Here is a 14,018-nt window from a genome sequence, read left to right as displayed (position 1 = left end):
TTCTAATTTTTTGTCACGGGTTCACCCTCGACCGCATCGACTCCTTCACGTGTCACTCTGTTGACAGCCGCGGTTGGCTCCTCCGTACCGTCCAGCACGTCGACCCAGGCCGATCGCGCATGCGGGTGCGCCAGGAGCAGGTCCGCAATGGCGGCAACTGTGGCACGGCTTGTCGGACCAAGAGCCTTAGCTGTGCGTCCCAACTCGACAGGGCCAGCAGGCCCATCGGTCAAAACACCGGGGCGCAGGTCAATAGCCACGAAGTCGGAGCCGCGCCTCTGGGATGCACGGTACAGCGCCTCGTCGGCAGCAAGCTTGGCCTCGTAATAACGGGCCAGAGTGGAGCGGTTGACCTCCTCTCCCTTCTGCCACGAGGCGTCATCCCACCATGAGGCCTTGCCACGACGCGAAAGCAGATAGGACACCAGTAGGAAGCGGGTGACAGACGGCGTGGCGGCGGCAGCATCGACAAATGCAACGGCGGCATCGCGGTCGATAGCCTGTGTGCGTTCCGGAGCGCCCTTGCCGCCGGCGCCTGCGCTCCAGACGATGTAGTCGGGCCGCAGCTCGTCTAGCAGCGCCTGAGCGTCGGTCTGGACGTGCACATCCTCGAGGCTGCGAACCAAGACGGTAAGGCGGGCAGCGGCCGGTGCGCCGTTGCCAAGCGCCTGTACGGCAGCCACCTGGTCTGCGTTACGGATTATGCTGGTGACGGACCAGCTGCGCCGCAGCAACAGTGGTGTGAGCAGCTGGGCGATCTTTCCGTGGCCGCCGAGAAGGAGGACGTGGGGCGATGACATGGCGGCGGCAGCGTGGTCTTGGAAATGGTTTGGTATTTGTTGCAGTGGAGTCCGGTTTCCTTCTGCCAGTACTCGACTGGTTCGAGTTGTGAGTGTAGGAGTAAGTGTCGATTTTGTCTTTGGCATCGACAGGCAATCAGGTTAGCAAGACGCAAGCTGTATTTGTAATGCAGCTGTGACGTACTGAAGGCGTGCTGTAACAATGTGATGTCGGATTAAGAGATACTCCGAATGCCGGGCGTCTTAGCACACGAAGTTCAATGGAGTACTCCGTACGGAGTACTCCGTAACAAGCTCTTGAGCCGCAAAAAAGGCCTGCCCCTTCATTTCGCCCTCCGTGCCGTAGACTTTAGGCAGTGGACTGGTGGCGAGTCGTTGCAAATCTATCAGATTGTTTTACCATTGTTATTGAATGTTTTTGAGTTTCTTTCTGATTTTACTTAATTTGCCTCTGTTATCACCATGGTATTTATGTTTTTCTCACGGGATTCTACATGAAAGTAGACCGACAGCGATCAGGCTAACCATGATTAGACACAGATTGACGCAAGTCCGCCATTTGGTAATCGAATAATAATTTGCGGCAAAAACAAATACCGATAAGCCTCACATCCGGATCCCACTATACGTCAACGCGCACGAGAGCCGGTCGATTGATTTCCCTAAACCATCTTGACTTCGTATCCCATGTGCTCGTTGATGTCAGCCAGGAGCTGCGCCATCGGTATGGCATAGGTCACGTCGTATGTACTGGAGCCCGCCAAGGAGCCCGCGACCAGCAGGCCGCCTACCCGTCCGTGCATGTCGAAAATCACAGAGCCGGAGTCTCCTTTCTTGGAGAACGCATTCCGTTTGTTGAACCCGACCACCAGCCATTCTCGCGACATGAAGTCTTCCAGGCCACGATATACGCGCACAACAGATTTAATCTCGTTGGCGGTGCCAAACGTTAGGCCACTGGCGGAACCGCGCTTGCCCACCAGGAGGCATTCCTCCCCGTTCTTGTCCAGCATATTGGGCTTGCACAGATCTTCCATCGGAATCACACCGGAGAGACGCAGGAGACCACCCTCCGGGAAGGTGAACTTGTGGGGGCTCTGGGGATGTGGGTTCAGGAGTCTCGTCATTTGCATCTGGGTCCAATCTCTGTGCCTAAGATCGACGACGTTTTGTGGCATCTGCTGGCCTGGGAACTTGCTGAGATCCATACGGACCAAGCACCAATCCCGAGTAAAAGTACCCGGGTTGACCTTGTTGCTGTCATACGCCTTGCCTATGGGTGGCGAGAAGAAGACTTCGCCCACAACCCGATTGTCGATGGGTTGCAGCGAGTCCACGGTCCGTTTCCAGCCCGAGGCGTTACGCAGCAGGAGCTCTGCCAATTGAATATCAACAGGTTCCACATTTGGATCCTGTCGGGCGGACTGCAGGGATTTGTTGCACTCCTCAACAAGGATTTCGGCTTCGCCGTTCCAGTCTTCCCAACTGCCGGTGGCCGGTATGATCATTTTGTTGGCCGGCTGGCCTTGGAAGCATCTGCGGTATGGGCGGTTGCCTGGAAATTTTGTGTCTGGCAGCGCCACATGCCGGCATGTAAGGGCGAAGAGCTCGGTAGAGTTGCCAGATCTGGCCGCCCAAAGATACATACCGAGTGATCCTTGGGTCCTATCAGATTTTGCAGACGCAAACGACTGCCCAACCGCTGTTGTGTACAGCTGGCGTAGATAAACATCCATCTGAGACATATTGAGGCTGTTGGCCGGCAAGAGAGCTGGGCCTGCTGCCTGCGACACGGTGGCAACACGGATCTCGACATCGACATCGTTTAGGCCCCGCATATCGAGGACAACGCGGAATGCACGCAGAACGTCAGCGATCTTCGGCCAGGGTATGTCGGCGGTAGAGACGCCAATCCAGACAATGACCGGCTTGTCGCTTCTCTTAACGCTCTTGAGCCCGATGCGCAACACGTCCACGGAGGTCCACGGCAGGTCCTTGATGATCGTCATGACATGAGACTCGAGAAGGTCTTCCCACAGTGACACTATCGTGTGCTGTCCAATGGTGGAAATCTCCTCGCTGCTGGGCAGCGACGACTCGCCAGGGAACGGAGAATACCACCGCTCCTTGCCAGATGTGCGTCCGACCAATCGAGGACATGACGGCAGACGACGGTAGTAGCCTTTAGCCTCGTCGTCTGACGGCGGTGCCAAGTCTGGGAGAACTACCTCTTTCGCCGGCGTTGTAGCGCCGCTACTGGCCTCTGTTTGCCGAGTCCACATCGTATTTTCGGTCGACGTGGTTTCGTCGCTTCGGTTTTCCGCCCGTGACAAAGGAGAAAAAAAAGGAAGGGAAAGATATTGTTAGAGGGTAAATAGGGTAAAAGAATACAGCGGACAATTCATTTGTAGGATAAAGAAGAGCCGTCAGTAAGTCAACTGGTGAGATGGATGACACAAACCGGTGTTGGGTTTTCTTGCTTATGTAATGAGTAAAGATCAACATACGGCTTTCGAGGGGAGTCCTTTTCGTACTGCAGCTCTAATCATACTGATTGCTAACTTTTCAGTAACGAAAGCACAGGCGCAATTTCCAACCGAGGTGTTTATTCTAAAATACGAACTGTATCGCAGCGCCGCTTTGCAAATCATGCATCATGGGAATCCTTTTCATGACCCTCGGACTCAGCGACGTACGTATTGCGCAGACGCCCGGTAGCATCATGATCCGCATCCCATTGCTCAGCCTCGCTGACCGGAACTTTGGTGATCCGATGGCTCCGTGCACCATCGTCGAACGTGACAATCTCCTGGCGTAGCTTGTAGCCCCTCCATCTCGGTAGCAGATTGACCCAGAAGTAGTAGTAAGATCCACATGCGATCAGGCTATCAATCATCATTAGAACCAGGTGGGCACACAAAGTAGCACATCAGGAGGTAGTCCACTTACATTCCAACTCCAGTCACTGCATAGGTTGCATAGAAGAAGCTGACGTCGCCATCGTTGATGCCGCCTGAGGGGGGATACCAAGGCATGATGAGCTGGTATAGTTGAACGAGGATGTTGAAAATTACGACGAAGTTGTAGGCCTTGAACTCGGGCTCAGGAAGATTAGCACGTTTGCGGCGCCATCGCACGACAAAAACACCGACTGCCATGGCCAAGTTGAAGGCGGCGCTGGGAATGGTGCTCAGATCGTTCACTATTCAATTGTTAGCTGATACCACTACAGCTCGCTGCAAGTCTTCCCTCTCTGTATGTCCTACCGAAGTTGAAAGCATCTCCCGAGGGGATGGCCAAAATAATCAACATGGTCAAGCCCCATACAACAAAGTAGGGACCAATGGGTGTTCCAAAGGGCTTGGTCCCTACCCAGAAGCTGGTCCATGGTAGAACGCCCTGTCTGTCTGTTGTCAGCTCCCAGTTCCGGCATAAAATCAAAGACAAAAGTTTACGCACCGTCCAGACTCTCTGATTTTGCGGGACAAGCCGATAATGACGGCCATGATGTTTCCGAATGCACTCAGGGCTATCAGAAAGTTCAGTCCTCGGACGTGGCCGCTGTTTCCGAAAACCTTTGTGAAGAAGAGGCTGGCAGCTGTGAGGCCGGATGTCTGCAGCTCTTCTTTGGGAACTGTGGTGGAATCAGTCAGGCTGCGACTCGAGCGGAGTTTCATGGCACAAGTCTTACTGGCAGAAAGCCATGCCACATTGGCCAACATATACAGGATGTACACAATGGTTAGAGCAGCAGTCGCATAGACCTTTAACTTCTTTACAGGGTTCTATACCAATGTCAGATTAGGCAATTGAACCTGACAGCAGAACTATCACCGGGAAGTACAACATACCTTTACTTCATTAGCAAGATTGAATGCATTATTGTATCCGCCGTAGGAGAAAATAATGCGGTAAAGTGACGTCGTGGCACCATATGCACCCGCCGATCCGGTGCCTTTGAATGCGTCGCGGAAATTGGCTTTGGGGTCTTTGACCGATGTGTTACCACCGAGGACGACAAAGCCAGTGATGATAATGAACAGAAGCGTTGAGATCTTGACGATGCCGATGAGATTGGAAACGCGAAACGCGTATTTTGTGTTAAAGACCAAGGCTTCGTGTAATTAGAAAAGACATCAAGACGAGTTGAGGCTGGCTGCGCTTACACAAAACGGCAATGGTGTATCCAGCAATAGCCACACCTTTGACATGCCAATTGGAACCGGCGTGGCCAGAAATGGCAAACAGGTACTTGGCCAGGACTATGCAATCAGATCAGCCACCGCATCGCACTGGGTTGAGAATGAGCGTGGAAGGGTTATACTCACCGACTGCATTGGCACTTCCAAAGGACAGAAGAACGCTCTGGACAGCAAAAGTCGTGGGAAAGAACCACATTGGTCGTGGGTAGGCCTGCTCAAGAAAGACGACCTCGGATCCGGACCGGCTCGGAAAGTATGCCGTGAATTCGAGATAGACGGCGCCCGATGCAAGAGATATCTACATCCAAGTCAGTTGACTATAGTCACGGTATTCAAGATACAATCGTACCAGATAGCCGAGAGTCCAGTAGATCAAAGCTAGTCCGACGGAGCCGGTGCCCGAAAGAATGGAAGATGCTGAGAAAGGTCAGTAATCGTTCCCACTAAAGCCTCAACCCGTGCACACTTACGCGTAGAGTAGATGCCGGTGCCAATCATCATAGTGACGTTGATGAGTACAATAGTGACTGGGCCGACAGAATAGCCCAGAGGTGAGTTGTGCTCAATAGGGGCGCCGGATGCCTCTTGGTATGTCAACGGGGCATCGTTGCCACCCTTCTCACCAACATACTTCAGGCTTCCATCAGACACATTTTCCGAGCTCTCAGGTACTGTAGCCCCAAGTTCTCCGCCAACACCGACACTGAAAAAATTCTTCAATGACCCCATTGCCTTTTATTGACGATCAATAGGAGTACATAATAGACATGCAGGTGTGTCGGATCGTCCAATAACCCCTTTTGTGTCGCCGTATTATATACAAGTGGCCAAGGAGGCCATTGACGCCAAGCCACCCGTTGTCTACCATGCTGGTCCGCTGTTGTAGCTGTACATGCATTAGAAGCACGGCATGAGATGACGAAATTGCAAACAGAACGGCATGGTGTTAAATACGATTAGTCACATATAACCCTGCGTACGACGCTGAAAATGCAGGAGTAAGATACAGAATCCAATACATGGATATGCAGTTCTTGAACGGATTTCGCTGCTGTCCCGGTATAATCTTAAACGTGCCCCCCGAGACGTGATACCAAGGGGCAGTGACGAAATAGTTGCCAAGACCTGCGCCATTCTAACTCGCCAACAAAATGCTTTGAAACGACCTTTTACGTTTATCAACTCGCGGCCCTCCTCTGCTAATACCTCAAGTCGCCAATGTCGCCAGCCTGCACGGTAAATTCGCCGCTGCACCCCCACGGCTGTGATACGCCATTGCCTATATCGAATTTGTATTTGGCAGAAAGTCGATTTGACTTCCTGTTTCGGATTCGGGACCCAGTTCCGTTGCGATTGGATGTGACAGACTGTGCCTAGAAGCAGTATATCTTGACGCCTAGGCCAATGACGCGAGACTGATATGCGATCGCGAATAATAGAGTTACATTGGCGTACTTCGGCACGAAACGATCCCGGCTGTAAAATCTGGCATCTAGCTACTCTCCCTCTTAAAGCAGCTGTTGGTCGGTGACAAAATGACTCCCTCCGGCACAACGCCAGCCGCCCGCCTGCGGTATCCATGCATAATTCATCGGACAGCGCCCGATCCTGGACAACTTGGCCCTGAGTTTTTTCTCTTCCTCTCTCTTCTTTTCCATTTCCAGCAGCTCCTGGACGATGCGTTGTCGCAGCTTCTCGTCCTCCTCCGCTTTCTTTTTCCTCCGCTCCTCCTCTGCTAATCTCTTCTGTAGGTCCTCGTCTAACAGTTCGTCTATGATGCGCGTTTCCAGCGCACTTCTTAGCGCATCATCCAGCTGGTCCTTTTCCTTGAGCTTTGCCAAGTACTCCTGCTCGCGCTCACGCTCGGCTGCAGCGTCTCTCTGCAGCTGGTTCCAGACCTCGTCACTGACCCCGGCATCTCTGGTTGGCCCAGACGCTTGTTCCTCGGGCTTTTCTTCTGCGGCAGGGGGTGGCGGAGGAGATGGAGGAGCAGCAGCAGCAGACGTAGAGGCGGAAGCAGAATGTGATGCAGGGGGTGCCTGTGGTGGCTGTATGGGCAGGTCCGAAATCGGCAGGGAGGGCTTCTGGAACACGGTTTGCAGCTTCTCTCGACTGCTCCGCTCGCGCAGCATGGTCTCTATTTCGGCGAGCACGGTTTCCTCGGACAAGACAATGGACGTGCTAGACGACTCCGAGCTGGCCTTGAGCGCGGACTGGAAGACGGACCGAGACAGCGTCTCGACGTCGCGGGCGTTGGCCCAACTAGTCAGGGCGGACAGCTGGCCAAACAGGGTGATGACAGCAGCCTTGAACAGGGCGGCCGGGTCGGTGAGGCAGGTCATGTCCATACTGGCGTTTCGATGAGCGCCCTGGGCGTTCTTCTTCTGCTTCGCCAGTTTCGCCTGCTGCTTTGCCAGCGTCGTCTGTAGCAGAGAGAAGCAGTCGTGGGGCTGTAGCGGTTTGAACTCGACGACCTCGGGAAAGCGGCTGCTGAGGCCCGGATTGACGGTCAGCAGGCGGTTGATGTCGTCCTCGTAGCCGGCCAGGATGATGATCAGGCGCTTATGGTAGCGCTCCTTGGTGACAGCATCGACAAGCTCGTCGAGGGCTTCCTTGGCAAAGTGGCCCTCGGCCAGGCGATAAGCCTCGTCGATGAGCAGGACGCGGCCGAGAGCCTTGTCGAGCAGCTGGCGAACCTTGGGGCCGGTCTGGCCGACGTACTGGCCGATCAAGTCCGAGGCTGACGTGTCAAGGACGCTGGCATTGGCCAGGAATCCCATGTCGTAAAAGACCTTGCCCATACGGCGGGCCGTCGTTGTCTTTCCAGTGCCAGGAGGCCCGCGGAACAGGAAGGTGAATGGGACGACCTCCTTGGGGTCGAGTCCAAACTCCTTCATCGACCGGGCCGTCTGCTGGTACCCGCGCAGTGTGGCCACGATCTGGTCGCAGCCGACGGTTCCATGGAAGAGCGCGGCCACGTCGGTCTCGGAGCGTGTCGTCCGGTCGTGATCCTCGTCAAAGGCGGCGGCGTCCAAAGTTGTCCGCTGCTGCGTCCGACCGGCCGAGAGGTGCTTCTGGTGGCGCATCTTGGCATCGTTGAGCAGGATGTCGACCTCGCCGGCGTTGCCAAAATTGGGCCGGTTGCGTGCCCGATCGAGAATTTCGAGGGCAACCTGGCGTCCACGAGCGGCCAGACTGAAGCCCTGGCCCTTGGCTTTGAGGTCGAGGATACGGCCCAGCTCATCCTGGTTGAAGTCTTCAAAGACAAAGGCCGAGCTCAGCGGGAAGCGCCGGCTGAGTCCTGGATTGACATTCTGAAACATCTCCTCCATTTGGTCTTTGTAGCCCAGCAGCAAGACACACCGGTCTTCGCCAGGCGTGTTCTGCACCTCGGCCACGATCGTGTCGACGACGGCCGTTTTGAATCCACCCGAGGAGCCGCCTCCACCGCCACCAGCACCACCACCGCCGTCGTGGAGCCCGTACGCTTCGTCGATGACGAGCACCTTTCCGGCTGTTGCTGCCAGGATGCCCTTTGTCTGCTTCTCCGAGTGCCCAATGTAAGCGCCCACAAAGTCAGACGGGTTCTTGACCACGACCTCGCCGTTGGACAGAAGCCCGAGGTCGACGAGAATCTGTCCGTACAGCTTGGCCACGGTCGTCTTGCCGGTGCCGGGATTCCCGAGGAAGACGCGGTTTAGGCTATACTCGAGCACCGGCTCTTCCTTCAGCTCGCGCTGGTAGTTGGTCTGGATGCTGTCGACCAGCGTCTGGACCGACTCCTTGACCAAGCGCAGCCCCTCGAGGCTCTGCAGCTTGGTCCAGGCGGCCGACGTGCTAAGGGCACCGGCCGGCTCGGGGCCGATGATGTCTTGCTTAGTCAGCATCATGTAATCCGGCTTGCAGCCAGCACGACGTTCTTGATGAAGCCGGGCGCTCTGTCGGCGGCCGATGCGGGCGAGAACGTTTTCGACGGCCCTGGCATTGCCGAAGCCTTCACGACCACGGCCGGAGCCAAGCCGGCGCATAGCAATGCGACAGTAGAGCCCACGCAGGCCGTCTTCGGCCTTCATTCGCCCACCGTATTTTTTGTCGGCCTGCATCTCCAAGATGCGCAGGAGCTCCACGTCGCTGTAATCGTCAAACTTCATCTCGCGGGGGAACCGGCTGGGGAAGCCGGGATTGTGGGCGAAGAAGGACTCCATCTGCTTGGCGTAGCCGGCCAGGACGAAGCAGATCTTGCCATTCAGGTTCTCGACCTCGGCCAGGAGAAAGTCCAGCACGGCCGCACCGCCCGCATTGGCGCCCGACGACAGCTGGTAGGCCTCGTCGACGAAGATGACGCCGCCGCCCTGCTCCAGCACGTCGTCGAGCAGTTTCTGGCAGCCCGGGACGCCGATGCTGGCCATCTTGGACCCGGTCGTCTCCCGGAAGCAGGTGCCGGCCACGATGCCCATGGACGTTAGCATCTGGGCATACAGCCGGGCCACGGTCGTCTTGCCGGTGCCCGGATTGCCGAGCATGCTGCAGCCGAAGCGCTCAGACGCGGTCGAGATGCCCTGGAGCCTGGCCGTGTCGACGGTCTGCTTGATGCCGAGAAACTGGCGCTTGACGTCCTCGAGTCCGATCAGGCTCATCAGCGAATCCAGCGTGTCACTGCATGCCAGCTCCTCCCTCTTCAGGTACTCCCACTCCTCTTGGGCACTTCCAGGCTTGGCTGGCTCGCTCTCTTTCTTGGCCGTAGCCGTCTTCGGCTTTGCTGCTGCTGCTTCTGCTGCTGCCTTGTCCTTCTTCTTTTTCTTCTCGTCAGCTTCTCGTCTCTGTTTCGCCTTCACTAGCGAGTCTAGCTCAGCCTTGTTCTTGTCCAGATCAGCCACCTGCTGCTTCTGCTCCTGCTCGATCCGCAGCAGACGCTTGTGGTGGTCGATCTCGTCCTGGATGCTCTGCAGCTCGGCCTGGTACTTCTTCTGCTGGTCCAGACGCGCCTTTTCGATGTCGAGATCCCGCTTCACGCGACGCCGCATGTCGTTCTCGTCGCGCTCACACTGCTTACACCGCTGCTTGTCCTCGCTGCACAACACCTGGTACGTGTGCTGATTCTCGCACGTCTTGTCTATCCGCTGTGTGCACGTGATCTTGCTGTGTTCCGCCAGCCGATGGCAGCGCCTATGGCACTTGTGCATCCCGCACTTCAGCATACCGTCACAGGGCTCGGTACAGCCACCGTCAGGACAGCGCAGTTCAAAGTCCTGCGGCTCCGCCAGGAGCGCCTTGTTCTCTGGGTGCTGCTCGCAGTGCACCTCGAGGCCGTCTCGCAGCTGGTCGCCGTCCTTGAGCAGCTGGAAGAAAGGCCGCCAGACAGGCTCTCCCTGTGGCGAGTTCATAAACGTGTCCATGTTGCCAAACATGACCAGACAGTTGCGGGCCCGCGACACAACCACGTTGAGCCGCTCGGGTGCCTTCATGAAGCCGATCTCGCCCTTGCTGTTGCTGCGCGTCAGCGACACGATCACAATGTCGGCTTCTTCACCCTGGTAGTTGTCTGTCGGCCACGTCAGTCAGTCTTCCTTTCTGCTTCTTCACGGGGCTAGACACAAACCGATAGTGGAGATGCGGATCTTCTTCCGGTCCAGGCGGCTGGCCGTATCGGTTAGCTGGCCGGCCTGGATCAGCTCATACGAGTCCAGATCGCTGAGCATCGGGTCGTTCTCCGTCGATAGGATCTCCAGCAGCAGCCGCAGCTGGCCGAGATACGGCGTCAAAACGACCATGTCGTCGGTCTTGTAGCCCTGCTGGCCGAGGTACTTGACCAGCTTGAGTACCATGAGGGCCTCGAACCGGTTCTGCCGGCTGGTCGGCTGGCCGCCATCGTTGCGGTCCTGAAGCCCGGCATCAACCTCCTCGGCGTGGTCATGGTTGACAAAGGCCACCCGTCTGCGGAGGCCCCGGATGGCTGGCCGGCCAGCTGTTCCGGCGCCGTCCTGCAGCTCCGGATACGTCATCGAGCGCACCAATCGCGAGATTTCTGGAGCCATGCGGTGCTGCGTGCAGAGCGTCGCATGTGGGTGCTTTTGCAGGATCAGCCGCTCAAACAGCGACCGGTTCAGGTCGAAGCCGCCACCCTGCTCCACGCTCAAGCCGTAGTTCTTGCACTTGGGCCGCAGCTGCTTGTGGTCACCGATCAAGATCAGCTGTCGCGTTGTGCCCGATAGAGCTGTCAGCACGTGTGACTCCAGGATCTCGCCGGCCTCCTCGACAAGCACGCACGTCGGCATCGCCGCCGTCAACAGCGCCGCGTACATGGCCGCTGCCGTCGTCGTGCAGCCAATCACCCGCATCGTCTGGATGTACGCACATCGCGCCTGGTTGTGCAGCGTCTCGACCTCCGTCTGCATCTCGTTGAACATATCGATCCGGTCGCACAGCTCTTCCCGTCTCTCTGCGCGCACAGCCTCAGCCCATTCAACCATTTTCTGCTTTCTCTGCTGCATCGGAATCTCCCAGATCCATTCGCTGTCGAGCCTCATATGCTTTGCTAGGGGGCCTGGAGTCTTCTGTCTCGTCCATTTTTTTAGAATAGTCACGGCCGAGAACGGCTTCTTCGTCTTTGTTACTACCTGGAATTTACCGTATATGTCTTCGTCTTTGTTTCCGACTTCGTCTTCGTCTTCGTCTTCGTCTTCGTCTTCGTCTTCGTCTTCCACCTGAAAGGCCACCCAGAACGCTTGGGATCTGGCGTCTTCGGCGAATTCGAGGTAGTTTAGTATCGCATCATGCGACGGCCGTGTTTTCGCAATCGCAAACAATTTCTCTAGTCCAGGTCGGACATCGTTGAGCTCCGTTCTCAGCTTGTACAGCCTGCTTTGTGCTTCTTTGGTACGCCAGCTGTCGCTCGAACGGACGCCGTTGTTGAACAATAAATGGGACGTTGTGGACGTCGACTTGGAGCCCAGCCGTGTCATGATGCCAGGTGAGACTCCGATGTTTATGAGATCTTCCAGGAACTGGTCGAGCGCGTGGTTGGTGTATGCGAGCACGAGCAGTCGCGTTGACGGATCTTCGAGCAGCTTCTTCGCTGCCAGTGCTCCTATGTAGGACTTTCCTGTGCCTAGGGACTGTTAGAAGCGAGACCGATCTCATTTATCGGGCTTTGACGTACCAGGTGGTCCTTGAATGACAGAGAGTGGCTTCTCCAAAGCATATGCAAGCGCGTTGAGCTGTGCAGCATCGAGATTGTAGTCTTTTTTATCGACACGGATCGTCATACCGCGGTCCGAGTTCGCGTGGCAGCTCTCGAGAAAGCTTGAAAGATGGTAGGAAGGCGCAAAGGCGTCTTCCAGGTCCTCGAAAAAGGCGGCCTCGTCGTCGTCGTTGTCGCCACCTTGCAGCTGCAGCAGCTCCGTCTCGAGAGGCAGTTGGACGATCTTCTTGAGCCGGTCCAGGATTGGCTCGTAGGCAAACACGGGCGTGTCGACCAGCACGAAGCGCAGCTCCCTGCCGCTGTGGAATGCTGACAGTGCCGTCATCAGCATCTGGCTGGTCGAGAACTGCAGTCCGACCAACGGCGGATCCATCGAAAGCTTGTCGACGTCGCGGACGATAAAAGCAAACGCCACGATCTCGTCCTGCGAGCAGAGCGCCCCAAACGCCTGGTTTCGCAGCAGCCTGGGCGTGTTTCTCAGATGCTCCTTGCGCTTCTTCGGCGACATCTTGCGCAGCATGTTCAGCCCATTCCCGTGGATGAGCACGTCCACGGCACAGATGCGGGCCCGCTGCACGTCTCCCGTGTCGATGCTGCTGAGCTCGAGACCGTCCAGAATCTGCGCAGGCCGCCGACCCTTGGTCTTGCCGATCGCGATGCGGATGTCGTCCCGGAGTCCGCCCAACATGTCCTCGCGCAGGAGCCGGAATTGGTTGTCCAGATGGCCGCCTACCCGCGTGTTCGCGTCCAGGCGCGCGATCTCGGCCGCTCGTCGGTAAAACGGCCGCTGCGTCGACGAGAACTCATCCGTCGTCGGGTAGATGGAGATGTCGCGAAAGTCACCAAAGTCATTGTCGTGACGTCCGCCAGCCGTCACCATCGACTCCGGATCGACCGTCCGGTCCGAGAACCGGATCTGCAGCGCCTTCTGCACGCGGTACCCGATGCTCCGCGCCTTGCTGCTGGCGTGCTTGACTAGCGACCGTTGTGCAAGGGCATCCTTGATGTCCACCACGGTTAGTGCCAACTGTGTGCCGGCATGGCTGACGATCTCGAGGCACAGCCACGCAAACGTCACTGCATTGTCCTCCTTGTCGACAAAGCCGGTGTCGGCCCAGAGCTGAGCAATGGCCTTCCATGTCATCGGTGGATCGACGACGGCCACGATGATCTTGTCGAGAAGTTGACCCTCGTACATCGCCTTGATGTCCGGGTGTGCCATATACGCGAGAAAAGGAAGCACCTGACCTGTGATGAACTGCGCGCTAGAACTGGCCCTCACGCTCTTGTGCACCGTATCGAGACCCTTGGACTGACCAAGGATCGTCTCCAGACAGACCACCGGCTTGGGCTGACCGCAAACGGCTTCGAAAAAGAGTTTGGCATCGTGCGGCGTCGAAATTGGTCGGGTTCCTCGGATGAATGTATGCAGCACTTTGGTCAGCCGGGCCGTTCGTTTTTCAGCATTTGCTGAATCCATGATGCAGTCGATGCTGCCTGTGACTAGTGATATAGACGAAGACGAGTATAAATGTGCTGGGCCTGAAAACGACCCCAAAACTGTCTCGATAGGTTCCAGCCGAGTTTGCAGCAAAGTTAACCATCAGACAAACGGTCTCACGAACAAAATACCATACGAGCGTGGGGTTTTATCCGTTCTAGAATGCTGGCTGCGGGGTCATAGCTTCGTCATCTTGTAGGCCTCAATGAATAAAATCGGGCTGCAATCCATGTGGCCGCATAATGGCTGTTACATGGCACTGCTTCATATGCTTGGCATATTGCCGACCAATAATATTAGAGGATACGGCCAAC

The 14,018-nt window shown here is 56.3% G+C and overlaps 4 protein-coding genes across 4 annotated transcripts; all 4 read right to left on the bottom strand.

The window, feature by feature from the left end:
• Positions 1 to 2: 2 nt before the first annotated feature.
• Positions 3 to 800, bottom strand: CMQ_1185 (NAD dependent epimerase dehydratase family protein; the record flags this gene model as incomplete). The annotated part of the gene is made up of 1 exon (XM_014318264.1): positions 3 to 800. The coding sequence occupies one exon, from the start codon at positions 798 to 800 to the stop codon at positions 3 to 5; it is 798 nt and encodes a 265-aa protein (XP_014173739.1).
• Positions 801 to 1,462: 662 nt separating this feature from the next.
• On the bottom strand, positions 1,463 to 3,082 carry CMQ_1261 (uncharacterized protein; the record flags this gene model as incomplete). Its single annotated transcript, XM_014318340.1, has 1 exon — positions 1,463 to 3,082. The coding sequence occupies one exon, from the start codon at positions 3,080 to 3,082 to the stop codon at positions 1,463 to 1,465; it is 1,620 nt and encodes a 539-aa protein (XP_014173815.1).
• A 365-nt stretch (positions 3,083 to 3,447) lies between these two features.
• On the bottom strand, positions 3,448 to 5,731 carry CMQ_630 (high affinity methionine permease; the record flags this gene model as incomplete). The annotated part of the gene is made up of 10 exons (XM_014317709.1): positions 3,448 to 3,685; positions 3,750 to 4,002; positions 4,067 to 4,203; positions 4,260 to 4,434; positions 4,492 to 4,585; positions 4,652 to 4,914; positions 4,967 to 5,062; positions 5,129 to 5,300; positions 5,352 to 5,419; positions 5,473 to 5,731. The coding sequence occupies 10 exons, from the start codon at positions 5,729 to 5,731 to the stop codon at positions 3,448 to 3,450; spliced, it is 1,755 nt and encodes a 584-aa protein (XP_014173184.1).
• A 779-nt stretch (positions 5,732 to 6,510) lies between these two features.
• CMQ_1052 (aaa family ATPase) lies at positions 6,511 to 13,683 on the bottom strand (the record flags this gene model as incomplete). Its single annotated transcript, XM_014318131.1, has 3 exons — positions 6,511 to 10,544; positions 10,602 to 12,104; positions 12,162 to 13,683. The coding sequence occupies 3 exons, from the start codon at positions 13,681 to 13,683 to the stop codon at positions 6,511 to 6,513; spliced, it is 7,059 nt and encodes a 2,352-aa protein (XP_014173606.1).
• Between the last annotated feature and the right edge of the window lie 335 nt (positions 13,684 to 14,018).

The sequence above is a fragment of the Grosmannia clavigera genome (genome assembly GCF_000143105.1).
Source record: "Grosmannia clavigera kw1407 unplaced genomic scaffold GCSC_140, whole genome shotgun sequence".
Taxonomy (NCBI): Eukaryota; Fungi; Ascomycota; class Sordariomycetes; order Ophiostomatales; family Ophiostomataceae; genus Leptographium; species Leptographium clavigerum.
This window is presented reverse-complemented; position numbering and strand designations above follow the sequence as displayed.